This window comes from Myotis myotis, unplaced genomic scaffold (genome assembly GCF_014108235.1).
Source record: "Myotis myotis isolate mMyoMyo1 unplaced genomic scaffold, mMyoMyo1.p scaffold_m19_p_18, whole genome shotgun sequence".
Classification (NCBI taxonomy): domain Eukaryota; kingdom Metazoa; phylum Chordata; class Mammalia; order Chiroptera; family Vespertilionidae; genus Myotis; species Myotis myotis.
In genome coordinates this window covers 6,384,401-6,407,542 of record NW_023416322.1, presented here as the reverse complement: position 1 = coordinate 6,407,542, position 23,142 = coordinate 6,384,401, and the positions used below count along the sequence as shown (strand labels likewise).

The 23,142-nt window shown below is 58.5% G+C and overlaps 1 protein-coding gene across 7 annotated transcripts; it reads left to right on the top strand.

Annotated features, from left to right (window-relative positions):
- The first annotated feature begins 1,773 nt into the window (after positions 1–1,773).
- Positions 1,774–21,175, top strand: IGSF9 (immunoglobulin superfamily member 9). Of its 7 annotated transcripts, none has more exons than XM_036344195.1 (21): positions 1,774–1,903; positions 5,557–5,855; positions 6,017–6,205; positions 10,761–10,913; positions 11,626–11,780; positions 11,957–12,074; positions 13,649–13,790; positions 13,891–14,036; positions 14,127–14,269; positions 15,813–15,953; positions 16,574–16,690; positions 16,897–17,047; positions 17,248–17,371; positions 17,548–17,723; positions 17,975–18,225; positions 18,412–18,496; positions 18,590–18,772; positions 18,983–19,025; positions 19,349–20,209; positions 20,392–20,519; positions 20,701–21,175. In XM_036344195.1, exons 2-21 carry the CDS (start codon positions 5,798–5,800, stop codon positions 20,880–20,882), a joined length of 3,546 nt encoding a protein of 1,181 aa, XP_036200088.1. In that variant the 5' UTR covers positions 1,774–1,903; positions 5,557–5,797; the 3' UTR covers positions 20,883–21,175. The 7 variants fall into 7 exon arrangements, with proteins under 7 accessions (XP_036200088.1, XP_036200091.1, XP_036200093.1 ...); XM_036344196.1 differs by lacking the exon at positions 1,774–1,903 and adding an exon at positions 2,949–3,421 and having other exon boundaries at positions 5,564–5,855; XM_036344194.1 differs by lacking the exon at positions 1,774–1,903 and adding an exon at positions 2,949–3,421.
- Positions 21,176–23,142: the final 1,967 nt, after the last annotated feature.

Below are 23,142 nucleotides of genomic sequence, written 5' to 3'. Positions count from 1 at the left end.
AAAACCGGACGTGTGGGCCAGGCACCAGGAACCTAGGAGGGTGGTTCTGGGCAGCATGGGCGGAAGCTAAGAGCCAGGCCTCCTGGACAGGAAAGGAGCGGGGCTAGGAGGTCAGGAGGGGCTTCCTACCTAGGGTTTATGTGCAGGACAGGGAGCCCCAGGGGGCTGGGGAAGGTGGTGGCAAGGGTGGGAAACCAGTCCTCAAAGAGCTCCTACGTCTGGCAACAGATCCGCTCTGCTCTCGGGGCCCCAGCCCTGGTTCTGCTGGAAGGCAGTCCCTAGCCCAAGGCTGATTTTCCACGCCTCTCCGCAGGCCTACACAGCCCCACTTTCTACGAGGCCTGAGTTCTTGGGCCACCCTACAGCCCCCACACTCTTCAGTTCCTCAATACCTTCCTGAGGACTGGAAACGGACAACTGGTTTCTATCTGCACACACAGGGGCAGTTCCGTGCTCTTGCATCCCAGACACAGAAAGTAAATAAAGGAGTGAATGGTGCCTGTACGGCTGGCCCAGGGCTCTCCCCGGAATTTGGCCAAGTCGCTTCTTCTCCCACGCAGTCTCTGAACACACAGAGAAAAGCGTGCCTGGAAGAAGAGGGCTGAGACCCTCAAATGAGCCAAATATAGGCTCAGAGAGGCCAGGCCTCTTCCTCTGCTGGAAGCCAGGACAGTGATCACCTGATAGCACTTTGCAGACGGCAAAGTTTGCTCACTCTTTGAAAGCAGGTGAAAGCAAACATTTAAGCACCTACTGTCAGGCACTGGGCAAGCACTGGAGAGGAAATGACACTGTCTGCCCTCAAGGGACTTTGTGGGGTGTGTAATGATATAATCACAGCGAAGGTGACAAGGGCTGTGGGTGAAGGTGAGGGCATGGTGGGAGGAGTCAGGCATGGGGTGGCCCTGAGGGAAGAGGTAAACAGAATTTGACCAGTGATTAGCAGGGAGAGTCCTGGGAAGGGAGAAAGAGGACTTTGTAGCCAGACAGCAGATAACGGAGAAGACACTATGTGAAAAGCACGGGGTATTCCAGGGGCTGCAAGGTCACGCACTGCGCCTGATAAAGGGGGAGGTGACAAATGAGTCTAGAGGGGGTGGGCAGGGCCCCTCTGAGAGACTAAGGGCTGTGGGGGAATTCAAGGATGAACACACTCACGGGGCCAGAGTCTCATCTGGACAGGAGACAGCACACCAACAGTTACATGACAATCTGGGAGAAACCACACTTTTTTTTTTTTAAATCAGGACCAGTGCTCATGGGCACGGGGTCAACCAAATCCCTGGAATTGACAACCTTTATGGATCTTTTGTCAACAAGCTGAAAATAAGTTACTTTGGTTAGGCAGAATCCTAGTTGGCTAGATAAACTTTCCCAGAAAGTAATGATTATTGGTTGAGATCAACCTGAGGGAAATCTTCAGTTGTGAGCCTCGGAGACTAGTCCCCCCCACCTCACCCCCATTTATTTTGGCCTAGGGGGGTGAGGGAACAAGTTATAGGGCTAGGCTCCCTTTCTTATCAAAAAGCCATCAAGATACACCAGAATCACAGCAAAATAACTACAATAAGACACAAAATAAGCTTCCAGGGAAAATGACTAGATCATACACTTTTAAAAATGGAAAATCATGTAAATCCCAAGTTTACAAAAAAAGTGACTTTAGTACTCAAGTGTGATCAGCTTATTCTCAAGAAAACACTGGGGACAGCAGAAATGCAACCTTTGGACCAGAGGTGGAGCCCATTGCTCTGCGGGGAGGCTGCTCTGTCCTGCTGGCTGGTGAGGGGCCAAGAGACGCTTCACCATTTTTCCGGGGCACGCTGCCTGGATTTGCTTTCCTGTGTGTCCACTAACACGCTTTCATCACAGTCTTATCACTGTCAGCTCGACCTGTTACACTGTAAGTATTGCTGAAAGCTGCCACTGGGGAGCATTTGCGGAGGGATGGTGGGAGAGAACTCCTGTCTCCCCTCATCCTCCGGGTTCCCCTCCACATTTCCGTGTCAGGCACCCAGATGTTACCCCTGGGAGAACTTTCCAGCAGTGAGAGTCCCTACAGGTGGATTGGTCGTGGGTGGTGAGCTTCCTGGCCCTTGATGGGGTCAGATGGGGCTGGCTGCTCACCGGAGGAGGCAAGGACACAGGTCAGCAGAATGTTTAGACCCATCGTGGGGTCTCTCCTGACGTTGAGGCCACGATTCCGTGAATCAATGCCCGTTGCACTAAGTTTGAGCCCCAGGAGATCAGACTGGGGTGTGTATGTGGGGGCGGGGGTTGGGGGGGGCGGGCGTTGATCAGCATTCTGCTTTCAGGAAAGACTTCCGGAAGGGAGACAGGACTGCTTACACCTGGTGGGGAAGGCACGGCCAGGCCGCATCCCCATGTAAGGCAGCACAGAGCTGAGGAGTAGCGGCCCAGAGGCACAGACAGGCAGGATATCTTCGTGCCTGAGGTTGACACGTCCCAGGGTGGGCCGATGAAGTCAGGGTAGGGTCTGGATCCGGCTCTGGCTCTGCCGTGTCCTCGATGGGGAGCTTGGGCAAGTCACTTCACCTGCTCACTGAGTCCTGGCTGTCCCACTAGTCACGGGGACCAAGCCTACCTCACAGGGCCTCCGTGCGGCTTACAGAACAGTTATAAACTCTTTATAACTCGGAGCCCCGAGTCTGGCACCTGCGGGGCTCAGGAAAGGTCACATTCCATCCCCTCTCTTCCGATCTCCCGGGCCAGCGTGTCTCTCTTTTCTCCCTTCTGGGCCTGTTTCTCTGGGTGGTTGGCGCGGGGCGCTGGGCGGAGTGGACTTGGCAACCTAGCGGGGCGCCGCCTTCCCTCCGCTCGGCGGGCAGTGCTGGGCGGGACCTGGGAGCTCGCCAGGTGCGGACAGGTATTTCCAGTTGGGCCAGAGGAGAGAGGGGCGGAGGTGGGATGGGATGAGGGAGGAGATCAGAGGAGCCGGGAGCTAGGTGGATCCCCTGGGAGGAGGGAGGGAGTCCTGCTCCCCGCCGGGTGCTCCAGCCCCGGGCTCAGATTTCAACTCCGGCTGCCGGGTAGCGGAGGGAGGGGTCCGGGGGAGCGCACCCCGGAAGGAGGGCGCGCGGAGCCAGCCAAGGGCAGCTCCCGCGGCTCCCGGAGCCCGGAGCCCGGCCCCGACCCGCCGCCCTCCGGCCTCTCCGCCCGGCCGCACCGCTCTCCGCCAGGGGGCGACCTGCCCACGTGCGCGCCCAGCTCCCGCAAAACTACAAGTCCCAGGCCGCCCGGGGTCGCGCCCACCTCCGCGCCCTCCGCTGTCTCCATCGGCCGCCGCGGGCGGGGATTGGCGGTCTCCAGGGCAACGGGAGGCTCTCGGGGCCTCGGAGGCGGGAGGCGGGTCCGCCCCCTATTGTGTCGCGGGTGGAGTGGAGCGGAGCGCGAGGAGCAGGTGAGGGCGTGGGCGTGCTCGCGGGGCTGGGATGGGGGCGTCTCGGGGGACAGAGGAAGGTGCGGGAGTCGGGGGGACAGGAGAGAGCGGGAGTCTTTCGGAGAGAAGTGGAATTTTCTGGGGCGCAGAACTAGGGGAGTGTTGGGGAGCGAAGTGGGATTCTTGGTGGGTGGGTTCCCTGGGCACTGGAGGAGTTCTGGAGGCAATGCGTGTGTGTGTGTGTGTGTGTGTGTGTGTGTGTGTGTGTGTGTGGTGTGTAGGGGGCCGGCTCTGGTGGGTCCCCAAAGCAAGGAGTTCCAGGGGTCCAGAGAAGGCGAGGACTGAGGAAATTGGGGGTGAGGCATCAGAAGTGTATAGTGGCCCCTGCTGGGAGCTCAGGTGGGCAGAGCATGGTGGGGGTACACCAGGCTTGCACGTCTGATCCCGGGTCTGGGCACATAAGAATCAACCAATGAATGCAGAAATAAGTGGAACAAGTCCATGTTTCTCTCTCTCTCCTTTCTTTCTCTCCTCCTTACCTCGCCCTTTCTCTTTTTCTCCCTTTCTCTATCTCTTAAAAAAGTCAATAAAAAATTTAAAGAAGTGTATGGGAAGCAGAGGCAGGGAAATTCTAGGGAGAAAAATTCCAGGGGGAGCAGGTGGGAGAAGCCCCCGTGGGTGTGTACGTGGGTGGGGATTCTGGAAGAGACTGGAAGGGAGTTCCTGGAAGTGCAGAGGACCTGATGCAGTTGGAGACCAGGTTCCAAAAATGGGCATGTGTGTGTGTGTGGGGGGGGGGGGGGGCGCGCGGGGGGGGGGATGCGCTGTGAGAAGTAGAGATGACTGGAATGGGGATCCTGGGAGAATGGAGTGCTGGGTGCAGGAGACCAGACAGGTGAGGACATGCTGGGGGCCGAGGAGTTGATACAATTTTAGGAAAAGCAGAGGGATTCTGGAGAAACCTGGGTTACTAAGGTCCCCAGAACACTGAGCCAGGAGGTAATTGAGGGTTCTTACACACTTGGAAGAACATTGTTGGGGAATATGGGAGAGCTGGCTAGAAGCAGCGGGGAGCAAGGGGATGCTTCCCATGAGGTGCAGGACACACGGGGCCATTAGTAGAGGCAGGGGCCAGTGGGAAACATGAAGCCAAGAGTGGGGTGGAGGCCTAGAGCAGAGTCCACTGGACTTGCCAGGCCCAAGGCAGGCAGCACCCCGCCCATCCCCAGGCCTCGCCTATGGACTCATGGCTTTTTTGGCTTTTCATGGAGCATGCCCCTAGGGGAGGGGAAGGGAGAGCCTGCAAACTCTGGGGGGTGGATAGTGGAGGGGAGTGAGTGGCAGGAATTGGGGTGAGGCACTTGGGTCAGGGTGTCTGGTGGAGGGAGGCTGCCTCCCTGAAGAGGAAGTGAGGCCAGATGCCAGCCCAGGGACCTGCCTAGACCTGGAGGGTGCTGCCCGGGCCCCCCCATACCAGCCTGGGGGAGAGGCAGTCCCCCTTTTCCCAAGTGCCTGACTCACTCACTGCTGAGGCGGTGTTGGGAGGCTGAGTGGAGAGGGAGGGACTGGTCCCCAGCTTCCAGGGTTTTCCAAGGCTGGGGAAACGGGACAAGGAATTGTGTGGGGTCCCCTGGGGGCCACTTTCTGGAGGTTCTTATCCATGCTTTGCCCCTGACTGGCTCTGTGCCCCTGAGCAAGGCTCTCTGAGTCTAAAGTTCCTTATTTTTCACTAGGGGAGTGGAGACAATACCAGTCCTACCTCCTATCTGCCACCTTTTTGTTCACATCAGAACTAAGGGGAGAGCAGGAAGAGGAGGCTGGCCTGTGAGGGTTCATTCTCCGTACTCCCCTGAAAACATTTTTCTGAGTGGATAGGAACCCCCAGTTTCCTCCTGCTTTAGTTTTTCGAGAACATTAGTTACCCGGGTTTCCCAAGAATTCCTCGGCGGCGTCTTAGATGTGCCCCCTAGCATGTCCCAACCTGCCTGGTCTCCCTCTGCCCCCACGCCCTTACCCTCCCGTGCTCTGTCTCACGTCCTCCTCACCAGGGGCAGGTGTCAAGCTCTCTGGTCTCTTGTGCCCCTCCCTCCCACTTATCTCCTTTCCCGTCCTTTGCTCCCCTCCCGGCTTTTCTCTAACCGTGGGAATCCTCCCAGTTTCCAGCACTGGCCACCTCTGGATATCGCCTTGCAGTTGGCATTTCGATCTGGCTGTGCTCCAGAAAACAGCTTCTTCAGGTGTTTCGTGAGCCACGTCCTCACTGTCCAGCAGAGTGGGAGCCGAAGCCTGTTACCTGATCAGAAGGATTGACCAGGCTCGCTGGGCGGTGGACATCCCAGGCCCCTCCACCCGGGCCCCTGTGGACAGGGCGGGGCCGGGTGAGCAGGCAGCCGGGCTATGGTTTGGTGCCTCAGTCTGGCCATCCTCAGCCTGATCATCAGCCAGAGGGCTGACGGTGAGCTGGACTCCAGAACTCCCTGTGAGCTTCGGGGTGGGGGTGCTCCCCAGGGGTTCTCTGTGATCATGTGAGGGTTCCCTCAACTACTCAGAGTCCTAGGGAGCCCCCTCTCAGCCCTGACCTGGGCCCTGCTGTGTCTCATGCCGCCCGCCATGCAGGTCAAGGGAAGCCTGAGGTGGTGTCGGTGGTGGGCCGGGCTGGGGAGAGCGCCGTGCTGGGCTGTGACTTGCTGCCCGCAGCTGGCCAGCCCCCGCTGCACGTCATTGAGTGGCTGCGCTTTGGGTTCCTGCTTCCCATCTTCATCCAGTTCGGCCTCTACTCTCCCCGCGTGGACCCTGATTACATGGGTAAGACTTGGCCACAGGTCAGAGGGATCGCCAACAGAGAAGGGCTGAGCCGGGCGGCAGGTGGGGGGCGGGATGGGGGGACCGGGGGGACCAGGGGGTGTCTCCTTACCTGCTCTGTCCCTGCCCTGACCTTACCTCAGCTCCACTGCTTCGATTCTGCTTAATAAGCATGTGCTCCAAGCTGCATTTACACATGTGTGCACACATGCGAACACACACACACGCACACACGCACAAGCACACGCACACTCCGTTTAGAACTCCATGTGGTCTGTTCCCAGGGAGACCCTACAGCCCTGTTTCAAGTATCCAACTTAATTCTCTAACCGCTTTTCTAGATCTCATCACAAAGCTTCTCAGACTCCACCCTGATCTTCCCTGGTCTCCCCACGTGGCCCTGTCCTGGTCCCTGGCTCTGCTATCAGCTCAGTCCCCTGCCCTCTCCCTCCTCCACTGCCTCGAATGCTAGTTTGGGGCTCCTAGGCCCACAGGGCCTGGACTGATAGGGCAGCAGGTGGGTGGGTCTACAGCCTGTCTGCTTGTCCAGTGGGAGCTCAGCCTGTGCACAGAGGTGAACTGGGGAGGGCCGGGCTTCCAAAAGATCAGCGAATGGAAGGGCCTGGGGCTGGGTTGCTGCTCCAAGGGGCTCCTGTATGGACTCTAAAGGAGTGTGTAGGCCTCCCTGGGCCCCTAAGAAGGCTCAGCGTGCCCCTAATCCTGGCTGGAGCCTTAATCTGAAAGGTGTAGTGCAGGTCTCAGAGGGCAGTGTGTGGGAGGCCCAAGGTGGGGTCCCCTGTGAACTAAGGAGGAAGCCCAGGAAAGGCCACCTGGGAGGTCCTTGCTGGCTGGAGGGGGCTCCCCCTTCCCCGTTTTAATTTGAATCCCGGAGAAGCCATAGGATTGGCTGAGCTCTCTCTGAGGGGCTGGCTGACAAAGGGAAGGCCGCTCAGGCAGGTGCTGCCCAAGGGAAGAGTTTATTTTCAAACTGGGGGCAGCTGTTGGCAAACAGCCTAGTGGGAGCATATGTGTCTCCACAAGCCCCCTGGGAACTGATGAAAGCGGGCTCTGGTTAGGACAAGTGGGGAGAGAGCGGCAGTGCCCCCCCCCCCTCCCTCCCTGCCTCTGCGCCCCCCCCCCCCCCCCCCCCCCCGCCCCAGGCTGGGAGGGGTGTGGGCTGCCTGGCTGAGGCTGGCAGATGCAGAGGATGCCTGACTAAGGAAAAGAGGGAGAAGGGCTTTTCCTGAGACTCTACCAGGCAGATGTGCAACTCTTCTTCCCTCTGTTTTCCCCCCCACACACACACACTACCTTCCCCCCCTCCCCAACCCCATCCTGTTTTGAGGTCTGACCAGCAACTGGGCTACCTGTGGGATTTCTATCTGTCAGGGCTGTCACCTCTGGGGCTTTCTTCCTACCCCTGCCCTTTGTGTCCACCCGGCTCCAGGCTGGAGCTCCTGGTTGGGCCAGGGCTAGTCCTGAGTCTGGTCCCAGGGTGGAGGTTGGGGGATGGTCCCTGTGCCCATTAACTCTTTCCTGCCTCCCAGTGTGGAAGGGGCCTCTCATCCTTTGTGTAGGGGACTCTGAACTGCCGTTGCTAGGCAATGGGAGGTAGAGGTTGCTAATGACTCTTCTGCCCTGTCATAAACCCTCTGGGCAAGTGAAGGGGCCATGGCCTGGGACTGTGTGGGGCTGCTGCCTCGAATGAAGGGAAAGCTTCCAGCCATGGAGGATCCAGAATCAATCTAGTGGCGGAGACTGGGTTTATAGACGAGGCTGAAGGTAGTGAAAGGCCGTATAAAGCCAGCTAGTGCTAACTACTAGGATTAAGTCCGACACAGAGTGAAGGGCTGGCGTGGAGCGCCTGCGTGGTGCGAACGTGGCTGGCGTGAGAGGACAGAGGCGTGCCTTATCGACCTCGCCTTTCCCGGGGTGGGTCTTGGGCCAGTCCTTCTATTCCATGGGACCTGCTTTTGGTTTTTGACTTTTCTGTTGTATTTCTTGGTAGTTTGAAGGTGCACCAAACAGCAGAAGGGACATGAGTTTTTCCCTCTGTCCTGACTTGTTTGATACAAATCAGTTATCTTATTCTGCTTTAGATCCCTCCAGTCATCTCCCCTTACTGCCTTTTGTCCTCCAAAACCCTCTGCATGGTCACAGCTTCCTGGAGACCTTCCGTACTCCTCTCACTTCATAGTCTCTTGGAATATCTGGGCGCAGTTAGCACCATTGTTTGGAACTGTGTGTACGTGAACGTGAGTCGGGTTCCCTGCCTGCTGGGAGCTTGTGAGAGCGGCGATGCGTCTCCTGCTTCCTTTATACATCCCTGCATGCAGGGAGGACTCAAGTCCTTCAGGCTCTGGCCCCATGGGTGGAGGGTGGGCCTCCAGGAGGTGGACCGAGGACTCAGGTGGACTCAGGACTGCCCGCCCTGGCCATCTTCCTGTTCTCTAATGGGTCTAGCGGTCCACATCGCACGGGAAAGTTAGGACATGCAGTGTCTTCACGGATGTTCTGGTCAGCACACGAGGAACTGTTACCACTGGCTACTAACACCGGAGTGAGCACTGGGAGTGCTCCGTGCTGGTGCCTGGAGCATTGCATGCTCCGGACACCCGTGTGCGGTGAAAGCATGACCCGCTGAGAAAGAAGGCCTGGCTTCGGCACTCACTAGTCATGTGACTTGGGAAAGAAACTTACTATCAGTTCCTTCCTCTGTAATGGAATTTTTGGGAGGATGAAATACGGTGACAGGGCCTCCTATCGCACAGCCCGTATTCAACATTCAATTTCCCTTCCTCTTCTGCCTTCTTTGTCGAGATGAAGACCACAATGAAAAGTTTATCACATGGCAGTTAGAGGAGGTGGCAGCCTGCGGTCTGTGGGGTTGCACCTCCAGGTAGATTAGGGTTACTGAGGAATGTTATGGTGGGTGGGAAGGTGTGATTATGTTAAATATTTACCTGCAGGTCCTTGGCTTATCTCCTAGGTGGAGATGTAAACACCAAGCCCTTGAAACAGGCTCACCCTTCCTAGAGAATCCACACCCCTGGACTTCATTCCTGGGGGGAAGAAGTCCCCGTGCACAATCACAAAGCCGGCCTCCACTTAGTCATTCTCTTCCCAGATGGCAGTGGGGGGCGCCACGGGGCCAGACGGTAGTTCAGAAAGGTCACCTCTCTAGGGGAGAGAGGTTAGAGTGGGAGCAGATGGGGCGGGTGAGTGCACAGACAGCTGTAGGGTTCCTAGTATTCGGAAGGGCTAGTTTGGAAGGGGCACAGTCTGGTGGGAGTGGGCACAATGCTAAGGGACTTGTGTCTTTTAACCACATGGAAGGTCCAGGTGGGGTGGGCAGCACATGAATGCAGAGGGCTCAGCCGGAGGAGGGAGACCTCTCATAGGCTGTGAGTCATGCAGGTGAGAGATACCCAGGACTAAACTAAGGTGAAGGAGGTAGAGAAAGAACAGCGGTGCAGCTAGAATAGGAAAGATTTACTGGACAGGTAGAGGGAGCGGTCACGGCGAGAGGAATAGGTGATGCTGGGTTTCTGGGAGGGGGGCTTGGTGCACGGTGGTGCTGTTCGCCGTTACAGGGTAAGGAAAGGGAGAGGATGTGTTATGAGGTGTGGGCCGGGGCCCGGATTGAATGCAGGTTGCTGATTTCAAAGCTTGAGCTCATTTATTTGCTCACCAACCTTTATGTGAGCACAGGCTGATGCCGGGCGCCATGCTGCCTGCCTTCCCTACATGATCTCTCCCTTCCCCTCCACCTGGAGTTCTCTCTCCTTTTACAGATGGGGACACTGAAGTTGAGAGAGATTAGGGTATATAGCAGAGCTGCCATTCTTTCTGCATTGCACTGCCAGGCAGCTGTCTGGGATGCAGGGCTGTCCGGAGCTGCTGAGGGATTTGGGGGCACCCTCCATCCCTGGTGGGGCGGTGTAGATGCTGAGTGAGGCGGGGATGCAGTGCCTGCCTGTGCTGGGCTGTGTGGCCTTGGGGAGCTCTATGTCAGTCAGCTGGGGCCTGGGTGCCCCGGGGTGTGAGGGGGTGGGGTGAGGAGGCTGCTGATCTTGCTGCCTGGCTGGGCTGGACTCTGGCCACCCAAAGGCGCTTAGGCCGCTGATAATAGCCCTGAGGGATTAGGGCCTTTGGGAGAGTAGGTCTGGGTCTCTGCTTAGGCCCCAGGCACTGCTGAGCTTCCGGGACAGAGTCCCGTGGCAGGAGGAGGACTCATGGGAGGGGCAGATCCTGGAAGAATCCAAGGATACTCAGTGCTGGCTCTTCCACCCGCTCCCCCAACTGTCCTGGAAGCTGTCCGCCTCTTTAGTTCTGGGTTCCCTTTGTCGAGACCGGTCCCCACTGCTGGTGCAGGAGCAATGAGAGGGGCTGACGAGGGACCTGCCCTCAGTACCCTCTGTGCCTCTCCAGACCCCACTCCATCAGGGTAACTGGGAGAGACTGGGCCCAGTGTTGACCTCTGAGAATGACCAGTGTGACTAGGGTTTGGGGCTCCCTTGGGTCCCTGCAGCACCCTGATTCAGGGCTCCTCCTCCAGGGCGAGTCCGCCTGCAGAAGGGGGCGTCTCTCCAGATCGAGGGTCTCCGGGTGGAAGACCAGGGCTGGTACGAATGCCGCGTGCTCTTCCTGGACAGGCACAGCCCCGAAGACGATTCCGCTAACGGCTCCTGGGTGCACCTCACAGTCAATTGTATGAAGCTGGGAGCAGGGTGATGGGGCCCCTGGCTGGTGAGGGGGAAGGGGTGTAGGGGGAGGAGTGGCAGATTCTCAGCCCCACCCTTGCTGACACCCTTATTTGCTCTCATTGTTTGTATTCTGTCCCTCCCACGCCCACTCCTGCACTTTCCGGTCTTCGAAATCCAGTCTAGGGTCTAGGCTCTCTGTTAGGAACTTTCTCTTCCCCTCTCTTCCCTGCTCCTGCCTCCCTGGCCAGGAGAGAGTAATGGGTAAGGGGGTGGGGGCTCTTTGGGCCCTGAGTGAAACACAGATCACATATATATATATACAGCATATTTTTCAAAAATAGCTTTGAACCCAATACTACATGAATTCTTTCTCAATCCTGAGAAGGAAGGAGGTCATAATTATTTCCATTTTATAGATGAGTAGACAGGGGCTCAGGGTCATGCCACTGATTAGGGGCAGAGTGGAGTCTAGAACCCTGGCCTCCTGATGCCCAGAACAGTGCTCTTCTAGGGGGCACCTGGCTGTGAGCACCCTGCCTGTGCTCAGACCCCATTGCCAACTCTGCAAACCAGTTTCGGGCTGGGCTGGTGCAATCCTCATTCAGCCCCGAGAGCAGCAGACAGGGTGGCCCTGGGCTGAGGCTTCAGCCCTGATCTGTCTCCCTGCCTGCAGGCCGGGAGCTCCTCTGGCAGCCCCTGATGCCTCTCTCTTTGCAGCACCCCCTCAATTCCTGGAGACACCTCCTCAGGTGCTGGAAGTTAAGGAACTGGAGCCCTTGACCTTGCGTTGTGTGGCCCTTGGCAGCCCCCAGCCTCATGTGACTTGGAAGCTCCGAGGACAGGACCTCAGCCAGGGCCAGGGTCCGATGCAGGTGAATCCTGTTGCTGGCTGGTGTGAGGGGCAGGTGGGGGTGTGGGGACGGGCCGTGGGACCGAGCTGGCCAAAGCCAGAGGAGCCTGGGGTGCTGCCTCCCTCTGCTGGCCAACCTGGGAAATGCAGGGGCTGAGGCCTGCCGGAGGGGGCCTTCCCCCTCCACTCCTACCCTAGGCGCAGAACGGGACGCTGTGGATCCGGCGGGTGGAGCGAGGCAGCGCTGGGATCTACACCTGCCAGGCCTCCAATTCCGAGGGCAGCACCACCCACGCCACTCAGCTGCTTGTGCTAGGTGCCATCCTTGGGGAAGGCCGGGAGCTGGGACACCGATGTGGGAGGCCTGATTTGTGGCGGGGGGTGGGGGCGGGGAAGGGGGTGCACGTCTGGAATTTGGAGGAGACTTATGCCTGAGGATGAGGACAGGGGCCCGTGGAGAGTGAGGGAGCTCCCAACACAGGCTGTTCTTATAAAATCGGCATCTTACGTTTTAAAAGGATCTGTAAAGCAGACAAAGAGACGTTTAGTGCAAAGTGCTGCAGTGTAGAGGCGAAGGCACGGGTGCTGGTGTTCGCTCATGCGCCCTGTGGCCCCCGTGGCCCCCGGTCTCCCCATCTATATAAAGAGGTTCGTATCTACCGCCACAAATTCTAGGGCGGTGACAAGAATTTAATTAGTGATCAGCACCTAGTAATTCCTGGCCAGGACCTCCCCTTTAGAATGAAAGCTGAGCAGCAGAAGGCCTGGACCCTGCCTCCATCGAGCCCCTGAAAGGCCGTGTCGGGAATGGCTGAGGGTGAAGTCTTTGGTGTTGGGAAGCCTGACTGAATCTCACCTTCCCTGCTGACCTTGGGAAGCCGCTCACAGCCTCTCTGCCTCTGAGCCTTCGTTTCTTCACGTCTTCCGACCACACAGGCTCTTCTGAGGGTGAAGGGCAATGAGCAGTGCTTGGCAGAGCCCCTGGGAGCGGAGAGGGGAGCGGGCAGAGCAGCGGCAGCTGCTGGGGCGGCGCTCTGTGGCTTGGCCAGGCTCTCAGGAAGCGCACCCGGGATGGGGGTTCAGAAAGCAAAGGCCTGGGACAGGAGTGACCTGGCACGAGGCGCAGCGCTGCCCGCACGTACCTAACAGAGCGTCCATAGGCGCTGACGTGTGAAGAGAGGGCTGGCCAGGCGGGCAGGGCTGGGATCGGGAGGCGGAGTCAGGACGTGTGAGCTGCACACGGTAGGAGACAGCAGCTGCTCTGGGGTCTTGAGTAGATGTGTTCTGTGGCCAAAGAATAAATAAATGGCCTTTCGGTGCATGGATGGCCATCAGAGGGGGAGAGGTGAGGAGCCTGGTGAGGATCCCTGGGTCATCTGGGGGTAAGGTACTCCGTACCTGGATTAGGGGAGGTGACACAGAGATGATTTAAGGTGTGGCAGACGAGGGGTCTAGAGCAGTGATGGCAAACCTATGACACGCGAACTCATTTTTTTGGTTGATTTTTCTTTGTTAAATGGCATTTAAATATATAAAATAAATATCAAAAATGTAAATCTTTGTTTTACTCTGGTTGCAAATATCAAAAAATTTCTATATGCGACACGGCACCAGAGTTAAGTAAGGGTTTTTCAAAATGCTGACACGCTGAGCTCAAAAGGTTCACCATCACTGGTCTGGAGGGTGAATGAGTGGAGAGTTAAACCTGGTCCCCCTCCCCAACACAAACACACACACACACACACACACACACACACACACGGTTTCAGGCAGGAGGAGCTGGGTGAAGGAGTGTTCTAGAGGGCAGCTCCAGGAAGAGCAGTAAAAGCGAACTCAGGTGTCTGGGAAGACTGTGGACTGAGGCCCCTCCCTCCCCTGTGCTCCCCACAGGACCCCCAGTCATTGCGGCACCCCCCAAGAACAGCACGGTTAATGCCTCCCAGGATATCTCCTTGGCCTGCCGGGCCGAGGCATACCCTGCCAACCTCACCTACAGCTGGTTCCAGGACAGCGTCAACGTCTTCCACATTAGGTGGGGCTCTGAGGGATGGGGCGGGGACGGGGGCGCAGGTTTTGGGGAGCCTCTTGGCTGAGCCAGGCCTAGACTCCTCCCCACACATGCCCCATTGCAGCCGCCTGCAGTCGCGCGTGCGGATCCTGGTGGATGGGAGCCTGTGGCTGCAGGCTGCCCAGCCTGATGATGCTGGCCGCTACACCTGTGTGCCCAGCAACGGCCTCCCGCACCCGCCTTCAGCCTCAGCCTACCTCACTGTGCTCTGTAAGCCTGGCCCTGCTCCCCTCACAGCCTGCTCCCTCCCCTGGGCCAGGCCCAGCGCCACCTGCATCATTTGCCACTGTTTCCCCCCAGACCCAGCCCAGGTGACAGCGATGCCTCCTGAGACACCCCTGCCCATTGGCATGCGAGGGGTGATCCGGTGCCCAGCTCGTGCCAATCCCCCGCTGCTCTTCGTCAGCTGGACCAAGGATGGGCAGGCCCTGCAGCTGGACAAGGTACAGGCTTACAGGCTTGGGGCAGGGGAGGGAGGCCTTGGCTTGTTTTTCCAGTCAGGACAGCTGGGGTGGAGTTAGTTCAGTCTAATTTAATTCACTGACTAGACAGTGATGGCGAACCTTTTGAGCTCGGCGTGTCAGCATTTTGAAAAACCCTAACTTAACTCTGGTGCCGTGTCACATCTAGAAATTTTTTGATATTTGCAACCATAGTAAAACAAAGATTTATATTTTTGATATTTATTTTATATATTGAAATGCCATTTAACAAAGAAAAATCAACCAAAAAAATGAGTTCACGTGTCACCTCTGACACGCGTGTCATAGGTTCACCATCACTGGACTAGAACATACATGTGCTGCCGGGTGCTGTGCAGGGTGCTGCGTGGGGAGCCGAGCAGAGAGACGTCCGTGCTTGAGGAGGGCACAGCCTAGACGCCAGAGGGACAGCCACAGGGACACTGTGCTGGAAGGCCAGGGACGGAGGAAGGACCTTCCTGTTAGGCACTGGTCGAGGATAGGTCAGCTACCGGCTGGACTTTTGTGGCGGGCCTTGAAGGGGGGACAGACATGCCATGCAGAAACCAGGGCCCAAAGGCCAAAAACACCAGAGTGCATCTGACACAGTGAGCCGCCCAGCGTGGGGGGAGCCGTGTGGATGTGCGTGTGCTCAGGAGGCTGGGAAGGCAGGCTGGTGCCAAAAGGAAGAACTCTGGATGCAGGGTAATATGACCTCATCCCAAGCAGATTGGGATCTTTTGTTTGTCGGCAAAGACTATAAATTCCTTGTGGCTAGTACTGCATCTTTTAATCCTAGTGTCCCCAGGGTTACGGCCGTAATAGTACTCAATATGTTTTTGTTGAATGTTGAGGGGAAAAAAGTCTAAAGGCAGTTGGAGGCAGTGAGGTTGCTTGGGCGATGGTGTGGTAGCAGGAGTTGCATTTGTTGGATGGGATGGAGGGGGAGAGAGTGGGCAGGGAGAGGGGTTCAGGGGCTGTTGAAGTGGTCCAGGTGGGAGTTGTGTAGCTTGAGTTAGAGAGGAGGACATGAAGATGGTGGGCCTCACGTCGAGACAAGAGGCCATCCCAGGAGGACAGACCTGGTGGGTATGCAGACGGGGGAGTGAGGGAGAATGAGGAGTTAGAGGTTAGCAAGGACAGTGGGGCCTTTCACAGAAATAGGGAAGCCAGGAAAAGGATCTGATTTGGGATGGAAGATGCTGAATTTAGTCATGGAGTGCTGGGAAGACAAATGGATGAGGTCCCAGCAGCTGGGAGCGCCCACACAGCTCACCTGCAGGGGGCGCCATCCACACTGTAGTCCCTGGAGTTGTGCAGTGCTGGCCTTCACTGCCCGTGGGGGTGGCCCCACTCTGGGAAAGGGAGAGAGAGGACTGGGGTGCGGAGAGGTCAGGCCTGGAGGTTGAGCTGTGGTGTCCTCTGCATAGCCGTGGGCTTCCTCCTCCCTGGCATGGCTTCTCTCCATCTCGGTTTTGCTTCTGCTGACTTTGTTTTCCGCATTGTCATCTCCTCTTCCCTCCAGTTCCCCGGCTGGTCCCAGGGCCCAGAAGGCTCGCTGGTCATTGCCCTGGGGAATGAGGACGCTCTGGGAGAATACGCCTGCACCCCTTACAACAGCCTTGGCACGGCAGGGCCCTCCCCGGTGACCCGGGTGCTGCTCAAGGTGAGGCCCAGGGTTAGCCAGCAGCGGTGGGGCAGGTCGCTGAAGATGCCCCGTGTGGACACCTGGCTGGTAGAGGTGTGTGGTGTGTGTGTGTGTGTGTGTGTGTGTGTGGTGTGTGTGGTGTGTGTGTGTGTGTGTGTGTGTGTGTGTGTGTGTGTGTATGTGTGTGTGTGTGTGTGTGTGTGTGTGTGTGTGTGTGGTGTGTGTGGTGTGTGTGTGTGTGTGTGTGTGGTGTGTGTGGTGTGTGTGTGTGTGTGTGTGTGTGGTGTGTGTGTGTGTGTGTGTTGGGGGGTGGGCTTCCAAATCTCTGTTTCTTGTGTGGCCACAGCAGCAGCGGTCAGATGCCATCCCAGGGTCTTTTTGCAGAGGTGGTGCTAGGGAGATGGGCCATCAGTCACACAGCACATCCACAGTCAGATACTCGTTCCACCCCCCCCCCCAACTGACCTTGACCAGTACACCTCAGAGAGGCCTCCCAGCGCCCCAGTCTTCCCTGTCCCACCAGGAGAACAGAGACACAGTTAGAGAGAGAGTGAGAGATGAGCCTGAGGTGCGGTGGAGTCCCAGAACGGGGACACCGTGTGAGAGAGGCCCTTCCCAATGCCAGCTCTGGCTTGCAGGCCCCCCCAGCTTTTCTAGAACGGCCCAAAGAAGAATATTTCCAAGAAGTAGGGCGGGACCTACTCATCCCCTGCTCTGCGCAAGGAGACCCTCCTCCTGCCGTCTCTTGGGCCAAGGTAAGGCTCCGGAGCTGCGTGCCTATCCTCTGCCCGGCGCACCCCTGCTCTCCCTGCCCCTGGCCATCGTGTGGGAAGGAGGACGTGGGAAGGGAAGGGCTCTCAGATGCAGGGTGGGGAGGAAGCTGGAGCTGCCCGCAGAGATAGGGGCGCCCGTGGTGAGGGGTGGCTGCGTGTGTCCTCAGGGCTGACCAGTGGTTCTGTAGGTGGGCCGGGGGCTGCAGGGCCAGGCCCAGGTGGACAGCAACAGTAGCCTCATCCTGCGACCGCTGACCAAGGAGGCCCATGGGCGCTGGGAGTGCACCGCCAGCAATGCCGTCGCCCGCGTGGCCACCTCCACGAATGTCTACGTGCTGGGTCAGTGGCCGCATAGCCGGCTGGGGCTGCCAGAAACCGTGTGGGGCAGGAGACAGGGAACCGGTCTTGAAGGCTCAGATAGGATGGTGGGTGGGGAACCCCTGGGATGATGGGTGGAGGGCAGAGGCTCTGGGTTCCTCTTAGTTCTTCACATCCCTTCAGGGCCCCGACCATAATCCTTCCCCCACCCCTCTACCCAGGCACCAGCCCCCACGTTGTCACCAATGTGTCCGTGGTGCCCTTGCCCAAGGGTGCCAATGTCTCCTGGGAGCCTGGCTTCGATGGTGGCTATCTGCAGAGATTCAGCGTCTGGTACACCCCATTGTGAGTGCCCTGCAGGCCACTCCTCTCTTCCCCACCCTGGTTCTCTCTGGCCCTCTTCTTTCCCCTCCCCCACCTCCCCCCCATCTGCCCCAGCCCTGCCCCAACTCCGCTGCGTGACTTCCAGAGAATCCTAGGTGACCCTGGTTGATGAGGCGCCCCGTTTCCTCATGTTCTAGGGCCAAGCGTTCCGACCGAGCCCACCACGACTGGCTGTCCCTGGCGGTGCCTGTGGGGGCGGCTCACCTCCTTGTGCCAGGGCTGAAGCCGCACACCCAGTACCAGTTCAGTGTCCTGGCTCAGAACAAACTGGGCAGTGGGCCCTTCAGCGAGATTGTCCTGTCTGTCCCTGAAGGTGAGAGACCTCTCACCCCAAAGCAGTGGATGAGGATAGGGAGGGGCTGGCAGGAGAAGCTGGATATGGGGGCGGGGCCTGGGGGGGAGGATGCGAAGGTGTTGGCAGCTTGGGGTCCAGAGGAATTAGTGGGGCATGATCTAGGCTTGTCTTAGGGGCGCTGGGAGAATGGTTGGGGAGGCCGTGGGAGGCCGGGGAAGAGGGGAAGCACTGGAAATTCTATTTCTGCCCGGCCTATCTGTCCCATTCAGGGCTTCCTACCACACCAGCTGCCCCCACACTTCCTGTCACAGAGATGCCGCCTCCTCTGTCCCCACCCAGAGGTCTGGTGGCAGTGAGGACACCCCGGGGGGTACTACTACATTGGGATCCCCCGGAAATGGTCCCTCAGAAACTGGATGGCTACATCCTAGAGGGCCGCCAAGGCTCCCAGAGCTGGGAGGTGCTGGACGGGGCCGTGGCGGGCGCGGAAGTGCAGCTGCTGGTGCCTGGCCTCATCAAGGTTAGTGTGGGAAGCAGGCTCAGGGGGTTCTGCGGTTCTCCGGGCCCCAGCTCCATTCCCCAAACCCAGATTGGACCATCTTCCCGGCTTCCTACCTCCCCCTCCCCTCCCACGGCTCTGTCTTCTCAATGGGGCTGGTGTGGGAGGTCCGGCCGGGCCCTGACCTCCTTGAACTCCCCACCCCAGGATGTTCTCTACGAGTTTCGCCTTGTGGCCTTGGCCGGTGGCTATGTCAGCCGTCCCAGCAACTCGGCCAACGTCTCCACCTCTGGTGAGAACCTGGAGGGAGGGCCGGGGCCGGGGCCCGGGGGCTCTGAGCCCACTCAATCTGGACACTGGCCCTCCCTCATGGCTCCTTGCGCAGGCCTGGAGGTCTACCCTTCCCGAACCCAGCTGCCAGGCCTCCTGCCACAGCCCGTGCTGGCTGGCGTGCTGGGGGGGCTCTGCTTCCTGGGGGTGGCCATCCTTGTGAGCATCCTGGCTGCTTGCCTCACCAGCCGCCGCAGGGCTGCCCGCCGCCGCCACCACTGCAAGCGCCTCCGCCAAGGTAGGGCCAGCCCCCCCTCAGCACCCCCCTCCAAGGTAGGGCCAGCCCCCCTCAGTCAGCGCCTCTTACTTGGAGGAAAGCCCGCACCCAGCACCCTTCCTGCACCCAGCCTGGCCTACACTGTTCCCAGCCGGATGGGGTGAGGTCTGTGCCTTGGCCCTGGAGAGCCCTGGTTTGCCTGTGTCACCTCTGGTTCTCCTGCCCTTACAGATCCACCTCTTCTCTTCTCTCCACCCCAGTTGTCATCTCCAGTGTAAGTCCTTCCTCCTCTGGGCCTCCTTCTGCACCGCCCCCCCCCCCCCCCCCCCCAGTGTGCCCCTATCCTCTGCTCCTTTCCTGTACCCGGGGTAGGAGTTGTGAGAGGCGGAGCGGAAATGGGAGGGAGGTGAGGATGGGATGCAGAGCCCAGCCTGGGGTGGTCCAGGGTTGCCTGAGCCTCCCTCCACCTCCATGTGGGTCCTTGCTCACTTGCTCTCCTAGCTCTGCTCTGCTGTGTACCAAACCCCTCCAGGCCCAACCGTGGTTCCTGGGACGGGGACTGGCCCTTACCACAGGCCCTGATCTGTCCTTCCCCAGCTCTGCTCCAGGCTCGGGCAGTCCTGACAGCGTGGCCAAGCTGAAGCTCCGGGGTTCCCCAGCCCCCAGCCTGCGCCAGAGCCTACTGTGCGGGGAGCCTGCTAGAACCCCCAGCTCCCCTCCAGACCCTCCACCGAGCCAGGGGCCCTTGCCCCTGGAGCCCATTTGCCGGGGACCAGACGGGCGCTTTGTGTTGGGACCCAACGTGGGGACCCCCCAAGAAAGGTCAGGCCCTGAGCAGGCTGAACCTCGGACCCCAGCCCGGCACCAGGCCAGGTCCTATGACTGCAGCAGCAGCAGCCCCACAGGGCTGCCCCAGCCCCTCTGCATTACAGACATCAGCCCTGTGGGGCCCTCTCCCGCCGCCCCGCCCAGTCCCCTGCCAGGAACCGGACCCCTGCTCCAGTACCTGAGCCTGCCCTTCTTCAGGGAGATGAATGTGGACGGTGACTGGCCCCCTTTGGAGGAGCCTGCTTCTGCTCCACCCCCAGATTACAGGGACATCCGGCCCTGCCCGCCCTCCTCTCTCCTTCAGCCCCTGGACTCCCCTCCTGCCTCCCCACGGGCAGTGCTTCCCGGGGCTGTGGGCAGGGCTGGGGCTGCCCCGGAGGGCCCGTACACAGCGCTGGCCGACTGGACACTGAGGGAACGGCTGCTGTCGGGCCTCCTCCCTGCCGCCCCTCGGGGCAGCCTCACCAGCCAGAGCAGCGGGCGGGGCAGCGCCTCTTTCTTGCGGCCCCCCTCCACGGCCCCCTCCGCCGGAGGTAGCTACCTCAGCCCGGCTCCAGGAGACACCAGCAGCTGGGCCAGTGGCCCGGAGAGGTGGCCCCGGAGGGAGCATGTGGTGACAGTCAGCAAGAGGTAAGGGCAGTCCCTGCCCATCCCTGCCCCGTCACCTCGGACTGTCTCCCCAGCCCTCTCCTGACACCTCCTGCCTTCTCTGCTCCGCTCCCACTGTGGCCTGAATTCGGGAAGTTCAGGTTCATGGCCACCCTCCATCCCCCACCCACCCACCCACCCCTCACTTTTGTCTCTTTTTACAGGAGGGACACGTCTGTGGACGAGAACTATGAATGGGACTCAGAATTCCCTGGGGACGTGGAATTGCTGGAGACCCTGTACCTGGGCTTGGCTGGCCCTCGACCCGGACCTGACGCTGAGCCAGAGCTAGGTGTGTGAGCCTCCAGAAAGGCAGGCGCTCCTGGCCTTGCTGTCCCACCACCCACAGCCTTAGGACCCAACCTGTTCCTGGTTTCCCCCTGGGGTCATGTGACCTGCCAGCCCTGGGGAGCTTCATGGTGCCAGTGAACCTCAAGACTCTTTCCTCTCCTTGTTCTGCCCTCCGCTGGCAGGTGCCAAGACTCCAGAGGTGGGCTGCCCCCTGAGTGCCGCCCCGGCTCCTGGCCCCGAGGCCCGCTGCGCTGCCCTGAGGGAGGAATTCCTGGCCTTCCGCCGCCGCCGAGATGCCGCTAGGACCTGGCTCCCCGCCTATCGACAGCCGGCCCCCCATCCTGAACAGGCCACTCTGCTGTGAACACCCTCATGTGAGGCAGCGTGAAGGCACAGGGACCCTGTGAAGGAGGCCCCAACCAGACCTAGCTCCGCCTGGGCAACTGCCCCTGCCCCTTGGAGGCCCAGGCACAGACCCTGATGGTGGGCTGGGGTGGGCGTGGTGTGGGATGGATGTGCTGAGCCTGGGCACTAGGGCAGGGTCCTAGTTCTGCTGGAGGGTGTGTGTGTGTGTGTGTGTGTGTGTGTGTGCGCGCGCGGTGTTTGTGGTGTGGGTGAGGTTTTATACAGGTGAATAAAGAAAGTCTGGAAAATGTTTCTATGTTGTCTGACTTTGAATCTGAGAGGGAGGTGGGGGAGGGATCTCGAACCCGTGAAAGGCGGGCATTCTTCCTAAATGAATGGAGGAGCATTCAACATCCATTCAAAAAGCATGTATTGAGCGCCTACTGAAGTCAGGTGCCTGGAGCCGGTCCACCCTTGCTGCTTGACACAGTCGCTGCAGGGAAGAAACATCTGCACAGTTTATGTTTCAAGGGACCTGGCGTATATGACATATGTTTGCTCCCCCTCTTAGCGCTATGTGTTTCAACCAGGACCACCTCCCCGAGAAAGGTTGTTTCCCCAGGTTAGGGGTTAACAGGACTAAGGAAGAGAATAAATCAGTAAATCCCCCTAGTGTTACAGAAATACCATTTCTTACTTATGAAGAACTTGGACTAAGACTGTTGGCAATAAATTTGGGACTTGTTGGGCCCACATCCCCAGGGGTCCGCCCACCAGGGAAAGCACCAAAGCCTATACCCCTGGAGAAACCTCTGACACAGGGCAGTCCCAGGGAAGGCAAGCAGCGAGGCTGGGAGGACATAACCTTTACTGGGTAGGATAATCTCCTTCAGTCACTTCTTTGTAGCCTATCAGTAGAGCAGTGACCTTGGAATAGCCCTTGTAATGGAACACAGAGATTCACCTAGACAGGATTAAAATCAACAGAACTAGATAGAGACAGGATTTTTGGCAAAGCTCAGATAAACAAGGAACTGTAGAAAGTTACCCAAAACATACCATGATGTGATTATAGAGGCATGCTTATAGGATCAAATGGTATAAATACAGATGTAATAGAACAATAAAGAGAACCTCGCCATGATGATCACCTGAACGCTGCCTCCGTGTCATTCCTTCTTCGCCGACTCCTTCCCCACCTATGGGAACCCCTGGACCTGCGGGGGCTGGACCCCAACAGTCAGGGACCAAAGACCAGCCACCAAGCTAGATGCTGAGAAAATACAGAGTTCACTAAGTCAAGCCCTGCCCTTGGGGGTTCTTTCCAGTCGGCAGACAAGAGAAATAGCTGCAGCATGATGCGATCAGTTCCGTGATAAGGCAATGCCTTCGTTATTGTGGTAGCACAAAGGAAGGAGTCAGCAGGGAACACTTACAGCCCGTGCTGGGACCAGCGCTTCATGTGGGGGATCCTCGGAGCTTTCCAAGTGGGAACAAAGATAGCGAACAGCCAAGCACTCTGACGTGTAGGCACTGCTCTCCAAGCCGTACATTCTCCAGGTGGGGAGGTAGTACTATTAGACCAGGGAACTGAAACGAACAGGGAGTGTGTGTGTGGGGGGGAGCAGGTGAGGATGAGTCAAGGGCCGAAAAGCACCCCAGGCAGAGGGGACGGCCTGAGTGAAGGCACATTGACTGGCTTCTAGGGAATGGCCCGAGGCCCTGGAAGGTAGGACTGAGTAGGACTGGGCAAGAGAGAACAGAAAGGTGGAAGGACAATGGTGGGTGTCCTTGAAAACCAGGTGAAACTGGCTTCTACCACACGTGGATATAAGCGGGGATTCTGCCTGAAAGGGGGGAGCACGCCTTTAGCCCCCAAACTGCTCTCCTCCACTCCCAGGAGCACTGGTCGCCTCCTCCACTGGGGAGGCGGCGGAGGGGGGAGCAGTCAGGTCTGAACCCTGGGTCCCAGCGCTGATTGATCACTTGCGTTGGGCACCACAAGCAATGACCTCATTGAGTTTTCCTGCCTCGGCTTGAAGTAGGTGCGGGTGCTGTCCTGGCCTGCCAGCCCCAGTCCTGTCACACCCTAGTCAGCTAGGGGGGAGGTGCATTTTCCTGTGCCTCCGTTTACCTAACCACCCTTTTATATGTTTATATCAGAGAAGAAGGGAGAGGGCTAGAGAGATAGAAACATCAATGATGAGAGAGAATCATTGATCAGCTGCCTCCTGCACATCCCACACTGGGGATCGAGCCTGCAACCTGGGCATGTGCCC